The sequence below is a fragment of the Salmo trutta genome, chromosome 34 (assembly GCF_901001165.1).
Source record: "Salmo trutta chromosome 34, fSalTru1.1, whole genome shotgun sequence".
Classification (NCBI taxonomy): domain Eukaryota; kingdom Metazoa; phylum Chordata; class Actinopteri; order Salmoniformes; family Salmonidae; genus Salmo; species Salmo trutta.
The window spans coordinates 35,771,370-35,793,187 of NC_042990.1; the positions used below are offsets into that span (position 1 = coordinate 35,771,370).

Genomic DNA, 21,818 nt, shown 5'->3' on the forward strand with positions numbered 1-21,818 from the left:
ATTTAGATCGACAATCTATGAAATCAAGGGCACTGTTGTTTTTATATGTAGCTTTTCCCATGACTTCTGGAATACGGCTGACCCTGTTTGATCCCACGAGGGCTATCAGCCAGGCCACACTACCCACTGAGATCTGTGCATCAGATCTGGGACTGGGGACTAATGCAGTGAACAGGCCCCATTGAAAACTACCATGCATCCCAAATGGCTCCCTATTCCCTATTTACGGCACTACTTTATAGGGAATGTATAGGAAATAGGGTGCCATTTGGGACGCATGTCTAGTCAACAGAGTTCTGCTGGTGGCAGCTGCAAAACAAATCACCACCCACAGGCCATCACATCACTGAGATACAGGCCTAACATCACTGAGATACAGGCCTAACATCACTGAGATACAGGTCTAACATCACTGAGATACAGGCCTCACATCACTGAGATACAGGCCTCACATCACTGAGATACAGTCCTAACATCACTGATACAGGCCTCACATCACCGAGATACAGGCCTCACATCACTGATACAGGCCTCACATCACTGAGATACAGGCCTAACATCACTGAGATACAGGTCTAACATCACTGAGATACAGGCCTAACATCACTGATACAGGCCTAACATCACTGAGATACAGGCCTCACATCACTGAGATACAGGCCTCACATCACTGAGATACAGGCCTAACATCACTGAGATACAGGCCTCACATCACTGAGATACAGGCCTAACATCACTGAGATACAGGCCTCACATCACTGAGATACAGGCCTAACATCACTGAGATACAGGCCTCACATCACTGAGATACAGGCCTCACATCACTGAGATTACAGGCCTCACATCACTGAGATACAGGCCTCACATCACTGAGATACAGGCCTCACATCACTGATACAGGCCTCACATCACTGAGATACAGGCCTCACATCACTGAGATACAGGCCTCACATCACTGAGATACAGGCCTAACATCACTGAGATACAGGCCTCACATCACTGAGATACAGGCCTCACATCACTGAGATACAGGTCGAACATCACTGAGATACAGGCCTAACATCACTGATACAGGCCTAACATCACTGAGATACAGGCCTAACATCACTGAGCTACAGGCCTCACATCACTGAGATACAGGTCTAACATCACTGAGATACAGGCCTAACATCACTGATACAGGCCTCACATCACTGAGATACAGGCCTAACATCACTGAGATACAGGCCTCACATCACTGAGATACAGGCCTAACATCACTGAGATACAGGCCTCACATCACTGAGATACAGGCCTCACATCACTGAGATACAGGCCTAACATCACTGAGATACAGGCCTCACATCACTGAGATACAGGCCTCACATCACAGAGATACAGGCCTCACATCACAGAGATACAGGCCTCACATCACAGAGATACAGGCCTAACATCACTGAGATACAGGCCTCACATCACTGAGATACAGGCCTCACATCACCGAGATACAGGCCTCACATCACTGATACAGGCCTCACATCACTGAGATACAGGCCTAACATCACTGATACAGGCCTAACATCACTGAGATACAGGCCTCACATCACTGAGATACAGGCCTCACATCACTGAGATACAGGCCTAACATCACTGATACAGGCCTCACATCACTGAGATACAGGTCTAACATCACTGAGATACAGGCCTAACATCACTGAGATACAGGCCTAACATCACTGAGATACAGGCCTAACATCACCGAGATACAGGCCTAACATCACTGAGATACAGGCCTCACATCACTGAGATACAGGCCTAACATCACTGAGATACAGGCCTAACATCACTGATACAGGCCTCACATCACTGAGATACAGGCCTCACATCACTGAGATACAGGCCTCACATCACTGAGATACAGGCCTCACATCACTGAGATACAGGCCTCACATCACTGAGATACAGGCCTAACATCACTGATACAGGCCTCACATCACTGAGATACAGGCCTCACATCACTGAGATACAGGCCTAACATCACTGATACAGGCCTCACATCACTGAGATACAGGCCTCACATCACTGAGATACAGGCCTAACATCACTGATACAGGCCTCACATCACTGAGATACAGGCCTCACATCACTGAGATACAGTCCTAACATCACTGATACAGGCCTCACATCACTGAGATACAGTCCTAACATCACTGATACAGGCCTCACATCACTGAGATACAGGCCTAACATCACTGAGATACAGGCCTCACATCACTGAGATACAGGCCTCACATCACTGAGATACAGGCCTCACATCACTGAGATACAGGTCTAACATCACTGATACAGGCCTAACATGATACACTGGGTCTATAACAGGATACAGCACAATATGCTGTAGGCTACTGGAATTAACCTCACAACACAGAATCAAATCTCAAGTGCATGCTGGCCAGCTACTTCATTTGGCTAACACTTATGTTAAGTTTGTCATGGGAGAGTACGCTAGAACCAATTATACAACTTAGTGCCATTTGGAGGAACTCAGTCGTTCCAGGAAACTTTCAGTCCCAGAATTTCCATCAGGATTCTTCAGTTCATGAATTTCCTGAACTGTCTGGAATCAAAATACAATTGTCCCTGAACCTGTAGTACATGTGTATTTTTCTAGCTGATTTACACAATCCATTGATCAGATAAGATTTTTTTTTTTATGGAGCAGTAAACAGCCGCCAGATCATATTGCTACAGTAAACAGCCGCCAGATCATATTGCTACAGTAAACAGCCGCCAGATCATATTGCTACAGTAAACAGCCGCCAGATCATATTGCTACAGTAAACAGCCGCCAGATCATATTGTAACAGTAAACAGCCGCCAGATCATATTGCTATAGTAAACAGCCGCCAGATCATATTGCTATAGTAGACAGCCGCCAGATCATATTGCTACAGTAGACAGCTGCCAGATCATATTGCTACAGTAAACAGCCGCCAGATCATATTGCTACAGTAAACAGCCGCCAGATCATATTGCTACAGTAAACAGCCGCCAGATCATATTGCTACATTAAACAGAAGCCAGATCATATTGCTACAGTAAACAGCAGCCAGATCATATTGCTACAGTAAACAGCTGCCAGATCATATTGCTATAGTAAACAGCCGCCAGATCATATTGCTACAGTAGACAGCTGCCAGATCATATTGCTATAGTAAACAGCTGCCAGATCATATTGCTACAGTAAACAGCTGCCAGATCATATCGCTACAGTAAACAGCCGCCAGATCATATTGCTACAGTAAACAGCCGCCAGATCATATTGTTACAGTAAACAGCCGCCAGATCATATTGCTACAGTAAACAGCTGCCAGATCATATTGCTACAGTAAACAGCTGCCAGATCATATTGCTACAGTAAACAGCTGCCAGATCATATTGCTACAGTAAACAGCCGCCAGATCATATTGCTACAGTAAACAGCCGCCAGATCATATTGCTATAGTAAACAGCTGCCAGATCATATTGTTACAGTAAACAGCCGCCAGATCATATTGCTACAGTAAACAGCCGCCAGATCATATTGTTACAGTAAACAGCCGCCAGATCATATTGCTACATTAAACAGCAGCCAGATCATATTGCTACAGTAAACAGCTGCCAGATCATATTGCTATAGTAAACAGCTGCCAGATCATATTGCTACAGTAGACAGCTGCCAGATCATATTGCTATAGTAAACAGCTGCCAGATCATATCGCTACAGTAAACAGCTGCCAGATCATATTGCTACAGTAAACAGCCGCCAGATCATATCGCTACAGTAAACAGCCGCCAGATCATATTGCTACAGTAAACAGCTGCCAGATCATATTGCTACAGTAAACAGCCGCCAGATCATATTGCTACATTAAACAGCAACCAGATCATATTGCTACAGTAAACAGCCGCCAGATCATATTGCTACAGTAAACAGCCGCCAGATCATATTGCTATAGTAAACAGCTGCCAGATCATATTGCTATAGTAAACAGCCGCCAGATCATATTGCTATAGTAAACAGCCGCCAGATCATATTGCTACAGTAAACAGCCGCCAGATCATATTGCTATAGTAAACAGCTGCCAGATCATATTGCTACAGTAAACAGCTGCCAGATCATATTGCTATAGTAAACAGCTGCCAGATCATATTGCTACAGTAAACAGCTGCCAGATCATATTGCTACAGTAAACAGCTGCCAGATCATATTGCTATAGTAAACAGCTGCCAGATCATATTGCTACAGTAAACAGCTGCCAGATCATATTGCTACAGTAAACAGCTGCCAGATCATATTGCTACAGTAAACAGCTGCCAGATCATATTGCTACAGTAAACAGCTGCCAGATCATATTGCTACAGTAAACAGCCGCCAGATCATATTGCTACAGTAAACAGCCGCCAGATCATATTGCTATAGTAAACAGCCGCCAGATCATATTGCTACAGTAAACAGCCGCCAGATCATATTGCTACAGTAAACAGCCGCCAGATCATATTGCTACAGTAAACAGCCGCCAGATCATATTGCTACAGTAAACAGCCGCCAGATCATATTGCTACAGTAAACAGCAACCAGATCATATTGCTACAGTAAACAGCCGCCAGATCATATTGCTACAGTAAACAGCCGCCAGATCATATTGCTATAGTAAACAGCTGCCAGATCATATTGCTATAGTAAACAGCCGCCAGATCATATTGCTATAGTAAACAGCCGCCAGATCATATTGCTACAGTAAACAGCCGCCAGATCATATTGCTATAGTAAACAGCTGCCAGATCATATTGCTACAGTAAACAGCTGCCAGATCATATTGCTATAGTAAACAGCTGCCAGATCATATTGCTACAGTAAACAGCTGCCAGATCATATTGCTACAGTAAACAGCTGCCAGATCATATTGCTATAGTAAACAGCTGCCAGATCATATTGCTACAGTAAACAGCTGCCAGATCATATTGCTACAGTAAACAGCTGCCAGATCATATTGCTACAGTAAACAGCTGCCAGATCATATTGCTACAGTAAACAGCTGCCAGATCATATTGCTACAGTAAACAGCCGCCAGATCATATTGCTACAGTAAACAGCCGCCAGATCATATTGCTATAGTAAACAGCCGCCAGATCATATTGCTACAGTAAACAGCCGCCAGATCATATTGCTACAGTAAACAGCCGCCAGATCATATTGCTACAGTAAACAGCCGCCAGATCATATTGCTACAGTAAACAGCCGCCAGATCATATTGCTACAGTAAACAGCCGCCAGATCATATTGCTACAGTAAACAGCCGCCAGATCATATTGCTACAGTAAACAGCCGCCAGATCATATTGCTACAGTAAACAGCCGCCAGATCATATTGCTATAGTAAACAGCTGCCAGATCATATTGCTACAGTAGAACTGAATAACTTTTGTACCTACATATGACACGACTGCTGCTCATGTCAGACTCCATGGCAACAGACGTGGGAAGAGACAGGGAGGGGAGACTGGTTTAGTAGAGAATGGAAAGAAGTACGTCACTTGAAATGCAACATTATTCTTTATGAGTGATTATGATTGGGGTAAAAGCTAGAGGATACAGTTTGTTAGAGAAAACCCCAAATCCTTATTACGTAAATCCCCCCACACATCAACAACACCCAAATCCAAGAGGAGTGGTAGGCCTGACTGTGGAAAGTAGCATCAACGAGAGGACAAATAAAATCTAATTCTATAGTACATTCCAAATGAAATGTGACTGTAAAATGTGTGGCAGGAGAACAGCGTGAAACAGGGATTGAGTAATTCCAGACAGCCTCTCCATCTTGCTTGTCAGAAGTTTGGCTTTGCCTGGGTTTCACCAGTGAGATGATGCTTGGAACCATTCAGTTTGCATCCTATCTCCTATATAGTGCACAGCTTTTGACCAGGGCCAATAGTGCTTTGGTCAAAAGTAGTACACTATATTTAGGTTATAGGGTGCCATTGGGACACGCATGGTCTGTAGGCTAACGTAAAAGTCACTACATCATTAATAGGTCAGTGTTCTGACTAACCTTTGCTGTACTGCCCATGACCATAACAGAACTGAGAGATGTGTGATTTTTAAAGAGGACGACCTCTTCTAAATACTGAAGAGATACATGTGTATCCCAAATGGCACCCTATTCCCTATATAGTGCACTACTTGTAACCAGAGCCCTATGTGTCCTAATCAAATGTAGTGCTCTAAATAGGGAGCTATAGTAGTGTACTAAATAGGGTGCTATTTGGGATGTACACAGATATCCATGAGCCAAGCCCAAAAGCCCTGGTCGTAAAGGTCTTTAAGTGTGCCTTGGGGACATCATACTGTTGGCATGGCAGAATACAGGTTTGGAGGACAAACACCCTATTCATCTGAGGATCTTTGGCCTTACAGAGAATTAAAGAACAGCATAAACCATGCATTTGATAGATTGATGGCAGATTTAACAACCCACTTATGACTCATAGTCCTAGTAGTCACACTGTGGGACCGGGTTAGGACTTTGTTTATGATACGGGAAAGCCTGTGGTTGAGACATTTAAGGCAATGCTTTTGAGTACTGTCAAATACACATTGTGAAGTAGCACTACCTAGTGAAGGAATGTTGTATTGCATACTGACAATAAAGTATTCACTAATAAGCATATCTACTTTAAATAGACATAATACTATATTGTTATCTGGATGATCAAAATGACAACTTTGTCTGTATTCACCAAACTATTTCAATACTACACACCTGATCAGTACTGGTCGCACACAGGGAACATTCTAGAAATAGCATGGGACCAGTGTTGGAGAAGCTACTCTTAAAATATAGATTTCCAAGCTAACATTTACATCTCACTGGCAGACTTTAAGCTACGCTAAAGCTAACCTTAAGAAAAATGTTGTTTACTTAAAGTTGCTTTGAAAAAGTAGTTCACTACATCCAAACTACTTCATGAAAAAGTATCATATCTAAATCTTAAAATGTCAGACTACAAATTCCAAGAACAGATCACACTAGGGTCAAATGTTAACAGAATGTGTAATTTAGCCAATTAAACACAAAAACAATGTTTCAAGTGAGAATTAGGCAGGTATGATGCCGAAAAATAAAGGATTGTATCATGTTAGGCCTGTATCAGTGATGTTAGACCTGTATCTCAGTGATGTTAGCTACACAACAAAAAAAGTTAACTACTGAAAACACTACCAAGATTTGAATTTAGTTCAAGTACCACCAAACTACTGTAAAATGTAGTTCAATTACTAGTTAAACTACATATAGTTCACTGCTCCACAACGTGGCATGGGTCATGTGTTGTCATCCTGTTGCCCCCTGGTTCACTTTAACTGCCACTGTTCAAAAATCAAACTCAAATCTCTGAAATTGCCACCATAGGAATGCCATAATGACTTCATATCTTTGTGTGTAAACAGAGTTATTTTAATCGTACTTGGGGGAGTCAGAATAAAGCTGTTTGAAGGTGAACACAGTACTAAAAACAATTTCCATGATCTCACTGAAACTTCACCAGTCAAACGTAGTGCATTATAAATGGAATAGGGAGCTATTTGAGACTCAGCCAATAAGCTGGTGGACTAGAGAGAGGGCCTCATCTGAGCACCTTGGCAGGTAACAGGGCCATGAAGAAGCCACAATAAAACCAGGCAGTAGATGCTGTCAGACACAGATGTTGGTCATAAACTCGCTTCCCTGTTGATTTCCCTGCTATATGATTACTGAAGAGTGCAGAGTAAAGACGGAGATTACATTTTGATTAACAGCAAGTCATTTTCAATGCTTCTGGTGGGCTAGACATTCACAAATTTAGATTTTTACCATAAACAACTATATATAGTGATATTTATCATTTCAATGTTTTATTACAATTTTATGCTAAACAAATCTCAAAATAAAATAAAATAAACAGAAGCTGGGATATTCTAGAGCTACAAAACTACACAAGGACAAAAAAAATAATGATTATTTTTGTCACAAGAAGAGCAGTAATGTGAAGTTACATGATAAATATAGAATGTTCCACACTATACAATAACCCCAGCTGGGTATTGAGTAACATGCAATAACACACCTTGTACTTTTCTGCAGGAAAATCATGAAACAAATATTTCCAGGAGCAGGTGGGAGGGGCAACAGTTCATGCAGTATACACAAAGCAGAAACCAAGTCAGTTAACATAAGGCATATAAAGTTCACAAAGCCCAGAGAAGTGACTCTCTGCTTCACTGTAGACTTCTCCTGTGTGGCCAGTTCTGGTCTGAAGTGCTTAACACCCCCATTCATCATCAAGTTGAATAGTCCTGAGGAACAACGATAACGTCGACAACAGAATTAAAAACAGAACTTTTAAATATTTCTAAATCACATATTGCTTAATTGGAAGCTCAAGACAACATAACATTCCAATAGCTTACCGCTCTTGGTTTTTTGTTCACCTTCATGTCGAATCTAAAAACAAAAGAAGCAAGAGTTACGACAGGTCTTTCAGGTTTCACTAAATACAACACGAGTAACCATGGAGACAACAAGCACCACTACAGTTACTCAAACTAAGAGACCAAGCAACACACAAGGAGACAACTAAAGAACCATATGAAAGCCTGGGATGTGCTGAAAGATGTGGGTTTTTACTCAACCTGTGAGCTCCCCATCTCATTTTGGCAGGAAGAGCAGACTTTTTCATAACTGGATTAAGGGACCTTTATGGAATGAAACCAGGGTCAAGAAATAAATTGTGCTTCTAAAGAAGTAGTGTTTATGCCCCTATGACTCAAAACACTACAGAATCAAGCGTTGAGTCTACAGAAGCTAGGTGCTAATACTTTATTAGATACAATGCATTATTTGAGAAATGAAGGGTGCGTCCCCAAAATGGCACCCTATTTCCTATATGGGCCCTGGTCAAAAGTAGTGCACTAAATAGAGAATAGGATGCCATTTGGGATAGAACCAAAGATTTGGACATGTAGTAATGATAGATTTGCTATGATGCCACATTAACTGTGACAGAAGCAGATAGAGAGCTGAGGGAGAGAGAGAGTGGGAACGTCAGGATGTGGTCAGAGAAGGCAGGGGTAAGTCCCCAACATGGCACCCTATTCCTGACACGGGGCACTACTTTGACCAGAGCCCTATGGGTCAAAAGAGCTCTGGTCAAATGCAGTGCACTATATAGTGAATAGGGTGCCATTTGGGACACAGACAGGGGGCTGGATGCATCACCACAGGAAGCAGGAAGTAAAATTTGAGACTTACTCAAAGTCATAATGAAACATGGCAGAAGGGCTGGGGCAGCATTAGAGGAAGTAGAGAGCAGTAGTAATTACTACACCAGCCTGACTCACTCTAAAGGGATGCTTTTGTATCTGGAAAATACAGGCTTGTTAATAATTGAACTAGCTAACACAATATTTTGTCTTTTCATTTAAGTTATTGAGATGATTTTGTCTAAAAATATATGGTGGTTTTATTAGTCTACATACAACATAACACAATGTGGCTAGGAACTGGTGTGATGAGTTAATACAGCTGGAAAAGTTGCCATTGTTTCTTACTACTCCTCACATTCCAGCTCCAATACAAACAGACTAAGCCACTTGCTATAAACCAGTAGTACAGCCAATCAAACAGACCCTCCTGATGTTTATACAGTAGTACAGCCAATCAAACAGACCCTCCTGATGTTTATACAGTAGTACAGCCAATCAAACAGACCCTCCTGATGTTTATACAGTAGTACAGCCAATCAAACTGACGTTTATACAGTAGTACAGCCAATCAATCTGACCCTCCCAGACAACTTTTTAAGAAAGTTACCTTGCGCGCAAGAGAGATACACTTGCACATATTTCAGACTTGATAGCAGGGCCATGTTCAGTAGCCAACGATTGCAGATAGAAATGACGTTAATAGACCCACTTTGATTCCATATTCTACATGTCAGAAGGGCACGTTTGTTCTACAATGCATATTTCTATCCGAACGTTCCACAACGTTGTGTTCTGCTGAACGTGCCCTGGGAGTTAGTTTAGACCAGCAACTGCGTTTAGGGTCGAGTACCTGTGTCTGTTTTTGTTCTTCCTTTTCTTGTGGCTCCCGTGGTGGCTTCCGGAGGAGGACGAGGTAGCCTTCTGGGGTTTGAGGTCCTGCAAGGCCCCGTCTGCGTCCTCCGTGTCCTCCTGACTGGGCTCGTTCTCCTGGTTCTGGAGGTCTGGGGATGTGTCGCTCTCTGTCCCACTGCCGGGCTCACCTGAAGGGCCAGGCAACAGGAAAGCGGCATGCCACCTTGGAGCTCAACTCCCTCACATACCAGTAGGCTACATTCAGTTAGCACTGTGGCAAACAAAAGTTTATCCATTTGAGATGGCTGAGCCATATACTTACGCTTTTCATTCATGTGATCTGGTATCCCGCCAAGTGCACAGACAGCCTGTTCAACAAAGACAAAAAGTTGGTCAGCATTTACACGTTATTACAATCATAGATGGCCTCCTAGGACAATACTGAGAGGACCGATGGCCTCCTAGGACAATACTGAGAGGACCGATGGCCTCCTAGGACAATACCGAGAGGACCGATGGCCTCCTAGGACAATACCGAGAGGACCGATGGCCTCCTAGGACAATACCGAGAGGACCGATGGCCTCCTAGGACAATACCGAGAGGACCGATGGCCTCCTAGGACAATACCGAGAGGACCGATGGCCTCCTAGGACAATACCGAGAGGACCGATGGCCTCCTAGGACAATACCGAGAGGACCGATGGCCTCCTAGGACAATACTGAGAGGACCGATGGCCTCCTAGGACAATACTGAGAGGACCGATGGCCTCCTAGGACAATACTGAGAGGACCGATGGCCTCCTAGGAAAATACTGAGAGGACCGATGGCCTCCTAGGAAAATACTGAGAGGACCGATGGCCTCCTAGGAAAATACTGAGAGGACCGATGGCCTCCTAGGACAATACTGAGAGGACCGATGGCCTCCTAGGACAATACTGAGAGCATAAATGGCCTAGGAAAACACTGAGGACAGGCAGAAAATAGAGTGAAGCACTCACTGCTACAGAAGTGACTGAAGACTTGCTGAACAGACGCTCTGCCTCCTTGAACTTTCTGTTTCTTCTGTCTGTCTTGCTGTTAGAATTTCTGACAGAACAATACAAAACAGAGTAAATAGATCATAAACACAGGCAAGATGATTCAATATCAACACTATATCTGAATAGCCATGGCCCATGTCTTGCTTACTTTTGGTTGGTGAGGTATCTGTCCCATCCTCTAATGATATTCCCATACATCTGGGTGTCTTCTAAGTAGCTGCCCTCAAATGCATAGATCTGTCTTTCCAAGTTCACCAATGTCTCCTGTGGAAAGTATGTAAAAGGCATTAGACTGCATTTCAAATGTATGAAGCTGACAGAAAGTGTAATTACTATATAGCCAGAGACAGTACCACAGCCATGCCCATGGTGATGTGGGCATTAACATAGTAGGGTTTGACTGCACCTTGTGGGCAAAGAAAGTTACTACCTAACTCCAACGACATTGTACATAAACATTGATATATCTAGTAAAAATGCAATACATATGGATGTATGACGCTGAATAAAAGCACATACTATTTTATAATTTTTCATTTGTGTGGTAACGTTAGCTAACGTATCTTGTCAGCGAGAAACAAATATTTACCGGCAGTAGAGAGCCGAGGCCTAGTCGTAGTAGCTTAGCTAGCTTAGCTAGCGCGGCCTAGTTAACTAGCAAGCTACCTTGCAACTTAAACATAAGATGCAGCAAATACGCATGTAGCAAAATATTGACTCATACGGAAACGTAGCTAGCTACAGCAGCTAATAAACTTACCGCAAGTTCTTGTTTCCTCTTGACCAGTTCCGACAGTTCCCGACGTGTGTCGGGAATCTGTGGCGGTGTCGCCTTCGTATGCATCGCCATGATGAATCTCCGAAAAACGAAACAAGTTGCGCGTCTTCAACGATGAGGTAAAATAGGTAAGAAAGGACTTTCACCACACGTGGGCGCTAGATGACTGGGTACGTTTGCTTGTCTTGCAACGAGCCAAATGCCTTTTCTTCTCCTGCCGCTCTGCTCTCACCGAGTACTCGTTGTCATGGAAACAGATCGTATGCGGAAACGTTGTATCCACACTCGGAAGTTTGTTTCTGGCTACAGTAACTTTGCAGTGTGGTATGAATGAATGTGTTGCATCCTAGGATTACTTTGCGAATTTGGTAAACGTAGTCGGGCTACATTTACTATTCAAATTGCTACTTAGTCAGCATGAGGGTGTTGCAGTCATTGCTTGAGTTGGGTACCAGCACCTCACATGTTCTACTGCTTGAGCCCCTGTATTTCTTATAAAAATATTAGCAACACAAGTATTGTGAAGTTCAAGCTCCTGCACGTAAATATGAACAGTACCGGCACCCAAAATGATTACAGGTACCTGTTTCAGTCCAAGTCAAGCACGGGTGACATTACAAACTCTCCTCCCTTCTAAACAGATTTTTTTTAAATGTATTTATTTCACCATTATTTAATCAGGTAGGCAAGTTGAGAGCAAGTTCTCATTTACAATTGTGACCTGGCCAATATAAAGCAAGCAGTTTGACACATACAACAACACAGAGTTACACATGGAGTAAAACAAACATACAGTCAATAATACAGTAGAAAAATAAGTCTATATACAAAGTGAGCAAATGAGGTGAGATAAGGGAGCTAAAGGCAAAAAAGGCCATAGTGGCAAAGTAAATACAATATAGCAAGTAAAACACTGGAATGGTAGATTTGCAGTGGAAGAAAGTGCAAAGTAGAAATAGAAATAATGGGGTGCAAAGGAGCAAAATAAATAAATACAGTAGGGAAGAGGTAGTTGTTTGGGCTAAATTATAGACATGCTATGTACAGGTGCAGTAATCTGTGAGCTGCTCTGACAGCTGGTGCTTAAAGCTAGTGAGGGAGATAAGTGTTTCCAGTTTTAGAGATTTTTGTAGTTTGCTCCAGTCATTGGCAGCAGAGAACTGGAAGGAGAGGCGGCCGAAGGAGGAATTGGCTTTGGGGGTGACCAGAGAGATATACCTGCTGGAGCGCGTGCTACAGGTGGGTGCTGCTATGGTGACCAGCGAGCTGAGATAAGGGGGAACTTTACCTAGCAGGGTCTTGTAGGTGACCTGGAGCCAGTGGGATTGGTGACGAGTATGAAGCAAGGGCCAGCCAACGAGAGCGTACAGGTCGCAGTGGTGGGTAGTATATGGGGCTTTGGTGACAAAACGGATGGCACTGTGATAGACTGCATCCAATTTATTGAGTAGGGTATTGGAGGCTATTTTGTAAATGACATCGCCGAAGTCGAGGATCGGTAGGATGGTCAGTTTTACGAGGGTATGTTTGGCAGCATGAGTGAAAAATGCTTTGTTGCGAAATAGGAAGCCAATTCTAGATTTAACTTTGGATTGGAGATGTTTGATGTGAGTCTGGAAGGAGAGTTTACAGTCTAACCAGACACCTAGGTATTTGTAGTTGTCCACATATTCTAAGTCAGAACTGTCCAGAGTAGTGATGCTGGATGGGCGGGCAGGTGCAGGCAGCGATCGGTTGAATAGCATGCATTTAGTTTTACTTGTATTTAAGAGCAGTTGGAGGCCATGGAAGGAGAGTTGTATGGCATTGAAGCTCGTCTGGAGGGTAGTTAACACAGTGTCCAAAGAAGGGCCAGAAGAATACAGAATGGTGTCGTCTGTGTAGAGGTGGATCAAAGAATCACCTGCAGCAAGAACGACATCATTGATATTTACAGAGAAAAGAGTCTGCCCAAGAATTGAACCCTGTGGCACCCCCATAGAGACTGCCAGAGGCCCGGACAACAGGCCCTCCGATTTGACACACTGAACTCTATTAGAGAAGTAGTTGGTGAACCAGGCAAGGCAATCATTTGAGAAACCAAGGCTGTTGAGTCTGCCGATGAGAATGTGGTGATTGACAGAGTCGAAAGCCTTGGCCAGGTCAATGAATACGGCTGCACAGTATTGTTTCTTATCGATGGCGGTTAAGATATCATTTAGGACCTTGAGTGTGGCTGAGGTGTACCCATGATCAGCTCTGAAACCAGATTGCATAGCGGTGAAGGTACGGTGGGATTCGAAATGGTTGGTAATCTCTTTGTTGACTTGGCTTTCGAGGACTTTAGAGAGGCAGGGTAGGATAGATATAGGTCTGTAGCAGTTTGGGTCAAGTGTGTCCCCCCCTTTGAAGAGGGAGATGACCGCAGCTGCTTTCCAATCTTTGGGAATCTCAGACGACACGAAAGAGAGGTTGAACAGGCTAGTAATAGGGCTTGCAACAATTTCGGCAAATAATTTTTGAAAGAAAGGGTCCAGATTGTCTAGCCCGGCTGATTTGTAGGGGTCCAGATTTTGCAGCTCTTTCAGAACATCAGCTGACTGGATTTGGGAGAAGGAGAAATGGGGAAGGCTTGGGCGAGTTGCTGTGGGGGGTGCAGTGCTGTTGACCGGGGTAGGGGTAGCCAGGTGGAAAGCATGGCCAGCCGTAGAAAAATGCTTATTGAAAATCTCAATTATACTGGATTTATCGGTGGTGACAGAGTTTCCTATCCTCAGTGCAGTGGGCAGCTGGGAGGAGGTGTTCTTATTCTCCATGGACTTTACAGTGTCCCAGAACCTTTTTGAGTTTGTGTTGCAGGAAGCAAATTTCTGCTTGAAAAAGCTAGCCTTGGCTTTTGTAACTGCCTGTGTATATTGGTTTCTAACTTCCCTGAAAAGTTGCATATCACGGGGGCTGTTCGATGCTAATGCAGAACGCCACAGGATGATTTTGTGCTGGTCAAGGGCAGTCAGGTCTGGAGAGAACCAAGGGCTATATCTGTTCCTGGTTCTAAATTTCTTGAATGGGTCATGCTTATTTAAGATGGTGAGGAAGGCATTTAAAAAAAATAACCAGGCATCCTCTACTGAAGGGATGAGGTCAATATCCTTCCAGGATATCCGGGCCAGGTCGATTAGAAAGGCCTGCTCGCTGAAGTGTTTCAGGGAGCGTTTGACAGTGATGAGTGGAGGTCGTTTGACCGCTGACCCATTACGGATGCAGGCAATGAGGCAGTGATCGCTGAGATCTTGGTTGAAAACAGCAGAGGTGTATTTAGAGGGCAAGTTGGTTAGGATGATATCTATGAGGGTGCCCATGTTTATGGCTTTGGGGTGGTACCTGGTAGGTTCATTGATAATTTGTGTGAGATTGAGGGCATCAAGCTTAGATTGTAGGATGGCTGGGGTGTTAAGCATGTCCCAGTTTAGGTCACCTAGCAGCACGAGCTCTGAAGATAGATGGGGGGCAATCAGTTCACATGGTGTGAACTGGTATCCTGAGCACAGCTGGGGATTTTCAGGCGATGCAATACATGTCAGGCACCTGTCCCTCCAGTTGTGTTGAAAGTCTCTTAGCTAATGATGGGAAAAAATACACAGAGAATGACAGTAAGTGTCCTTTTTTTGCCTTGCATCCCTTGTAAATCTAAATGCTCAGACTTCTGCTATCGCTTTTTACATTAATCTAGGTGGCAAACATCTAGAATACATTTCATCAATACCCACCAAATACCAAACACTGGTGATCATCAATGAGGTCGATAAGAAGGGGTTCTTGTCACAAGCTAAGAGGTTATTTTCAGAAGACAGTCAGGTAGATATGTCAACCAATAAGTCAATCTACCCTCCAGCTAATTAATACATGAACCAACCAATTAATTGTCAAAGTAAGATGTGATTTTTACATTTAGTTTTCAGAATGAAAACCCAGGGCCAGGCACATATTTCTCAAAGGCCTGCTGAAATCAGCAGCCCGTCCTCAAAGAAAGGAACAGGAGGCTTTGCATCCCAGGTCAGACATTTTAATGCTACCCTACTCACGACCTCAGGAACAGGAGGCTTTGCATCCCAGGTCAGACATGTTAATGCTACCCTACTCACGACCTCAGGAACAGGAGGCTTTGCATCCCAGGTCAGACATGTTAATGCTACCCTACTCACGACCTCAATCTTTATTTTTATTTTTTTATTTTTTTTACGGAGTAGATCAGCTTTAATATTGCAGATATATTGTGGCTTCCATCTATGTAATTGTCCGCATTATTTCCAATCCTCATATATGTTTTTTGTAAATATATATATATGATTATCTATTATTTTCCTCTAACCCTACCACCCCTCCCTTAATTGGATTAAACTAATGGACAACAACACTTAGGCTTCTACTTCCAGTTTATACCTACAATATACATTTTAGGGACACAGTATATTTTACATGAGTTATCTTGTTATTTTTAGTCCCACACTTCAGCTCCACTCAACCCCTCCCATCTATCTCTGGGGCGGCAGGTAGCCTAGTGGTTCATTGGGCCAGTAACCGAAAGGTTGCTGGATCAAATCCCCGAGCTGACAAGGTAAAAATCTGTCGTTCTCCCCCTGAACAAGGCAGTTAACACACTGTTCCCTGGTAGACGTCATTGTATATAAGAATTTGTTCTTAACTGACTTGCCTAGTTAAATAAAGGTTAAATAAAGGTTAAATAAAAAAATAAAACATCTCTGAACACCATCCAGTTTTGATTTCTATTTGCCATATATTTTCAACTGTGCTGTGATGTTTTACAAAAATTCTGAACCTTTCTATTCTCATAGTTTCTACAGATTGTAAAATAAAGATACAAATTTTTGCTAACAGTATTAATATATTATTGATGGATTGACTATGACTTTTTAAATCACCCAGCAGTGCTATCTGCAGAGTTAGCTCCAGGTAAATGTTGCAATTCTTCATCCATTCATGGACCTGTGACCAAAAACAAGCTACATATGGCTGGTACCAAAACAAATGATCTAATGATTCTGTCTCTTCGCAGCAACATCTGCAGGGCTGGGATGGTTGTATCCCCCATATATACATATATGCAGTTGAAGTTGGAAGTTTACATACACTTAGGTTGGAGTCATTAAAACTCGTTTTTCAACCACTCCACAAATTTCTTGTTAACAAACTATAGTTTTGGCAAGTCGGTTAGGACATCGACTTTGTGCATGACACAAGTAATATTTCCAACAATTGTTTACAGACAGATTATTTCACTTATAATTCACTGTATCACAATTCCAGTGGGTCAGAAGTTTACATACACTAAGTTGACTGTGCCTTTAAACAGCTTGGAAAATTCCAGAAAATGATGCCATGGCTTTAGAAGCTTCTTATAGGCTAATTGACATCATTTGAGTCAATTGGAAGTGTATTTGTTGATGTATTTCAAGGCCTACCTTCAAACTCAGGGCCTCTTTGCTTGACATCATGGGAAAATCAAAAGATATCAGTCAAGAAAAAATAATTGTAGACCTCCACAAGTCTGGTTCATCCTGGGGAGCAATTTCCAAATGCCTGATGGTACCACGTTCGTCTGTACAAACAATAGTACGTATGTATAAACACCATGGGACCACGCAGCCGCCATACCGCTCAGGAAGGAGATGCATTCTGTCTCCTAGGGATGAACGTACTTTGGTGTGAAAAGTGCAAATCAATCCCAGAACAACAGCAAAGGACCTTGTGAAGATGCTGGAGGAAACCGGTACAAAAGTATCTATATCCACAGTAAAACGAGTCCTATATCGACATTACCTGAAAAGGAAGGAAGGAAGGAAGGAAGCAGCCACTACTCCAAAACCGCCATAAAAAAGCCAGACTACGGTTTGCAACTGCACATGGGGACAAAGATGATACTTTTTGGAGAAATGTCCTCTGGTCTGGTGAAACAAAAATACAACTATTTGGCCATAATGACCATCGTTATCTTTGGAGGAAAGAGGGGGATGCTTGCAAGCCGAAGGACACCATCCCAACCGTGAAGCACAGGGGTGGCAGTATCCTGTTGTGTGGGTGCTTTGCTGCAGGAGGGACTGGTGCACTTAACAAAATAGATGGCATCACGAGGAAGAAAGATTTGGTGGATATATTGAAGAAAAATCTCAAGACATCAGTCAGGAAGTTAAAGCTTGGTTGCAAATGGGTCTTCCAAATGGACAATGACCCCAAGCATACTTCCAAAGTTGTGGCAAAATGGCTTCAGGACAACAAAGTCAAGGTATTGGAGTGGCCATCACAAAGCCCTGACCTCAATCCCATAGAAAATTAATGGGAAGAACTGAAAAAGTGTGTGCGAGCAAGGAGGCCTACAAACCTGACTCAGTTACACCAGCTCTGTCAGGAGGAATGGGCCAAAATTCCCCCAACTTATTGTGGGAAGCTTGTGGAAGGCTACCCGAAACGTTTGACCCAATTTATAGGCAATGCTAATTGAGTGTATGTAAACTTCTGACCCACTGGGAATGTGATGAAAGAAATAAAAGCTGAACTAAATCATTCTCTCTACAATTATTCTCACATTTCACATTCTTAAAATAAAGTGGTGATCCTAACTGACCTAAGACAGGGAATTTTTACTAGGATTAAATGTCAGGAATTGTGAAAAAACTGAGTTTAAATGCATTTGGCTAAGGTGTATGTAAACTTCCGACTTCAACTGTATATACACAAGTTTACATACACCTTAGCCATTTGCAAGAAAAACTATTCTAACAACCTGTTTTCACTTTGTCATTATGGGGTATTGGGTGTAGAGTGATGAGGAAAAACATTTATTTAATCAATTTTAGAATAAGTCTGTAACGTAACAACATTTGGAAAAAGTCAAGGGTTCTGAATACTTTCCGAAAGCACTGAATGTACAGTATTCAAGGCTATTCAAACCACACATCTGATAAGGGTGAGGGCTGATCTAGAATCAGTTTTTCATTTAGATCAGAACGAATAAGACTGCATGGACAGGGGCGGGACCTGACCTTAGGTCAGTACTCCTACTCTGCTTTATGAATACGGATCCAGGACTAGCAATAGTTTCTATGACAACACCTCTCTGGTCTTAAATGGTTTCCCATGCATTTTAACCCCTGTCCAAGGAGGAGACAGGCCTGACCCTGGGCAGGATGATGTAGTGAGGTACGGGGGCCCGGCCAAGCACTTCATGTCCAGTGCTGTGTTTGTTTCTGGGACCAGTCGATGGACCCCGGGCGTGTGAAGCCAGGGAATTCCAGGTCCAGGTACTGCATCATTGATCCTCCTAGACTGTGTCCTAAATGGCACCCTATTCCCTATGTAGTACACTACTTTTTTTTTTACCAGGGTCCATAGGGCTGTGGTAGTAGTGCGCTATATAGGGAATAGGGTGCTATTCGGGATACAGCCCAAGCCACACAGTTAGAACGGACACTTTTCCTATCCGCTTGTAACCAATAATATCGTATGAGCATATTACATTTGTGTTTTATACAATGTTTTGACTATTATTATTGATATTCTAATGTTTAACTTTCATCTCAGTAAAGAGGATATTGATTGAACTTCATGTCTTTTCTGTTCATTGGTTTTCTATGAACCAGACATGTTATCAAAGTGGTCTTTCTTATACAATCACTCCAAGAACTGGATTCCTACATGAAGCACCCGAAGACACTCACATTGCTTTTCTATGGGTCTTTTTGCACGTGTTCACACAACACTTATATTCCACACAACACAGCATATTTATCAGTGTACTTCGTGTAAAATGTTATTGCGGTTGAGTGGCTTGGTATGGGAGCTTGTTTCTCTGTCTGCATGTGAGGAAGGTTCGGAACAATGGTTTTATATGCATTACATGTATGCATGTGTTTTACTGTGACTAAAGACAAAAATACAACTCACTTGATGCAGCCATATATTCAGTAATTGTATTTCCATATATCCTTTAGAAACACATGTTTTTTGTCTAGTAATGTAGAGAGGATTCACAGTAATAGTACAGTAGTCCTTGACAACTGCTAGGCCTCGTGCTGTCAGCGGTACGCCCCAATAACAGCTGGGCACACGAGACCACATAGCCAAAGCAACTGTTAGGGACGTGCTGAGGGGTGGGACACTGGGGAGGGGGTCTGTACAAAGGGCGGTACTCTGGGGAGGGGGTCTGTATTAGGGGTGAGACACTGGGGAGGGGGTCTGTATGAGGGGTGGGACACTGGGGAGGGGGTCTGTATTAGGAGTGAGACACTGGGGAGGGGGTCTGTATTAGGGGTGAGACACTGGGGAGGGGGTCTGTATTAGGGGTGAGACACTGGGGATAAGATCTGTATGAAGGGTGGGACACTGGGGAGGGGGTCTGTATTAGGAGTGAGACACTGGGGAGGGGGTCTGTATTAGGGGTGAGACACTGGGGAGGGGGTCTGTATTAGGAGTGAGACACTGGGGAGGGGGTCTGTATTAGGGGTGAGACACTGGGGAGGGGGTCTGTATTAGGGGTGAGACACTGGGGAGGGGGTCTGTATTAAGAGTGAGACACTCGGTAGGGGGTCTGTATTAGGAGTGAGACACTGGGGAGGGGGTCTGTATTAATAGTGAGACACTGGGGAGGGGGTCTGTATTAGGAGTGAGACACTGGGGAGGAGGTCTGTATTAGGAATGAGACACTGGTTAGGGGGTCTGTATTAGGGGTGAGACACTGAGTAGGGGGTCTGTATTAAGAGTGAGACACTCGGTAGGGGGTCTGTATTAGGAGTGAGACGCTGGGGAGGAGGTCTGTATTAGGAGTGAGACACTGGGTAGGGGGTCTGTATAAGGGGTGAGACACTGGGTATGGGGTCTGTATAAGGGGTGAGACTGCGGAGGGGTCTGTATTAGGAGTGAGACACTGGTTAGGGGGTCTGTATAAGAGGTGAGACACTGGGGAGGGGGTCTGTATTAGGAGTGAGACACTGGGTAGGGGGTCTGTATTAGGAGTGAGACACTGGTTAGGCGGTCTGTATTAGGAGTGAGACACTGGGGAGGCGGTCTGTATTAGGAGTGAGACACTGGGTAGGGGGTCTGTATAAGGGGTGAGACACTGGTTAGGCGGTCTGTATAAGGGGTGAGACACTGGGTATGGGGTCTGTATAAGGGGTGAGACACTGGGTATGGGGTCTGTATAAGAGGTGAGACACTGGGGAGGGGGTCTGTATAAGAGGTGAGACACTGGTTAGGGGGTCTGTATAAGAGGTGAGACTGCGGAGGGATCTATATTAGGAGTGAGACACTGGTTAGGGGGTCTGTATAAGAGGTGAGACACTGGGGAGGGGGTCTGTATTAGGAGTGAGACACTGGGGAGGGGGTCTGTATAAGAGGTGAGACACTGGGGAGGGGGTCTGTATAAGAGGTGAGACACTAGGGAGGGGGTCTGTATAAGAGGTGAGACACTGGGGAGGAGGTCTGTATAAGAGGTGAGACACTGGTTAGGGGGTCTGTATGAAGGGTGGGACACTGGTAGGGGGTCTGTATGAAGGGGTGAGACTGAGGAGAACAGCTGCAGATGCTGTATATTCAGACAATTCAATATTCTGTCCACTAAAACACTCCCTGTAAAACCAAACCACAGTTTATATGACTTTCACTCCCAAAACAAGGCTTCTGTCTGAGCTCCCTGCTTTTGTTACTCCTCTCGTCTTCCACTGGTCTGAAAGACTTTTAGGAAAACAAATTAATCTTGTAAAATAAAAACTTGGAGAGTAGGTTTTAGACCTTTAGGAAGCTTTGAGGTCTGGGGGTCTCAAGAGAGGAGGCATTACCTACTCTGACTGACCTTGATTTCAGGTGGATTTATTTCCTGACATTTAAACTATTGAA

General features: G+C 43.5%; 1 protein-coding gene across 2 annotated transcripts; it reads right to left on the reverse strand.

Moving 5' to 3' along the window:
* Positions 1 to 7,452: 7,452 nt before the first annotated feature.
* LOC115174084 (chromatin modification-related protein MEAF6) lies at positions 7,453 to 12,129 on the reverse strand. Of its 2 annotated transcripts, XM_029732744.1 has the most exons (8): positions 11,916 to 12,129; positions 11,304 to 11,419; positions 11,114 to 11,201; positions 10,436 to 10,481; positions 10,112 to 10,301; positions 9,308 to 9,337; positions 8,467 to 8,500; positions 7,453 to 8,352 (listed from the first exon to the last, which is right to left on the reverse strand). In XM_029732744.1, exons 1-8 carry the CDS (start codon positions 12,003 to 12,005, stop codon positions 8,338 to 8,340), a joined length of 609 nt encoding a protein of 202 aa, XP_029588604.1. In that variant the 5' UTR covers positions 12,006 to 12,129; the 3' UTR covers positions 7,453 to 8,337. The 2 variants fall into 2 exon arrangements, with proteins under 2 accessions (XP_029588604.1, XP_029588606.1); XM_029732746.1 differs by lacking the exon at positions 9,308 to 9,337 and having other exon boundaries at positions 11,916 to 12,119.
* Between the last annotated feature and the right edge of the window lie 9,689 nt (positions 12,130 to 21,818).

Bases quoted from the DNA above. Each gene is read 5' to 3' on its own strand.
- LOC115174084 (XM_029732744.1), bottom strand. From the start codon at position 12,005: ATGGCGATGCATACGAAGGCGACACCGCCACAGATTCCCGACACACGT. The intron at 11,420-11,915 runs GTAAGTTTATTA...TACTTTCCACAG, and splicing joins AGAGGAAACAAGAACTTGCG to GAGACATTGGTGAACTTGGA. The intron at 11,202-11,303 runs GTAAGCAAGACA...TTGTTCTGTCAG, and splicing joins AGATACCTCACCAACCAAAA to AAATTCTAACAGCAAGACAG.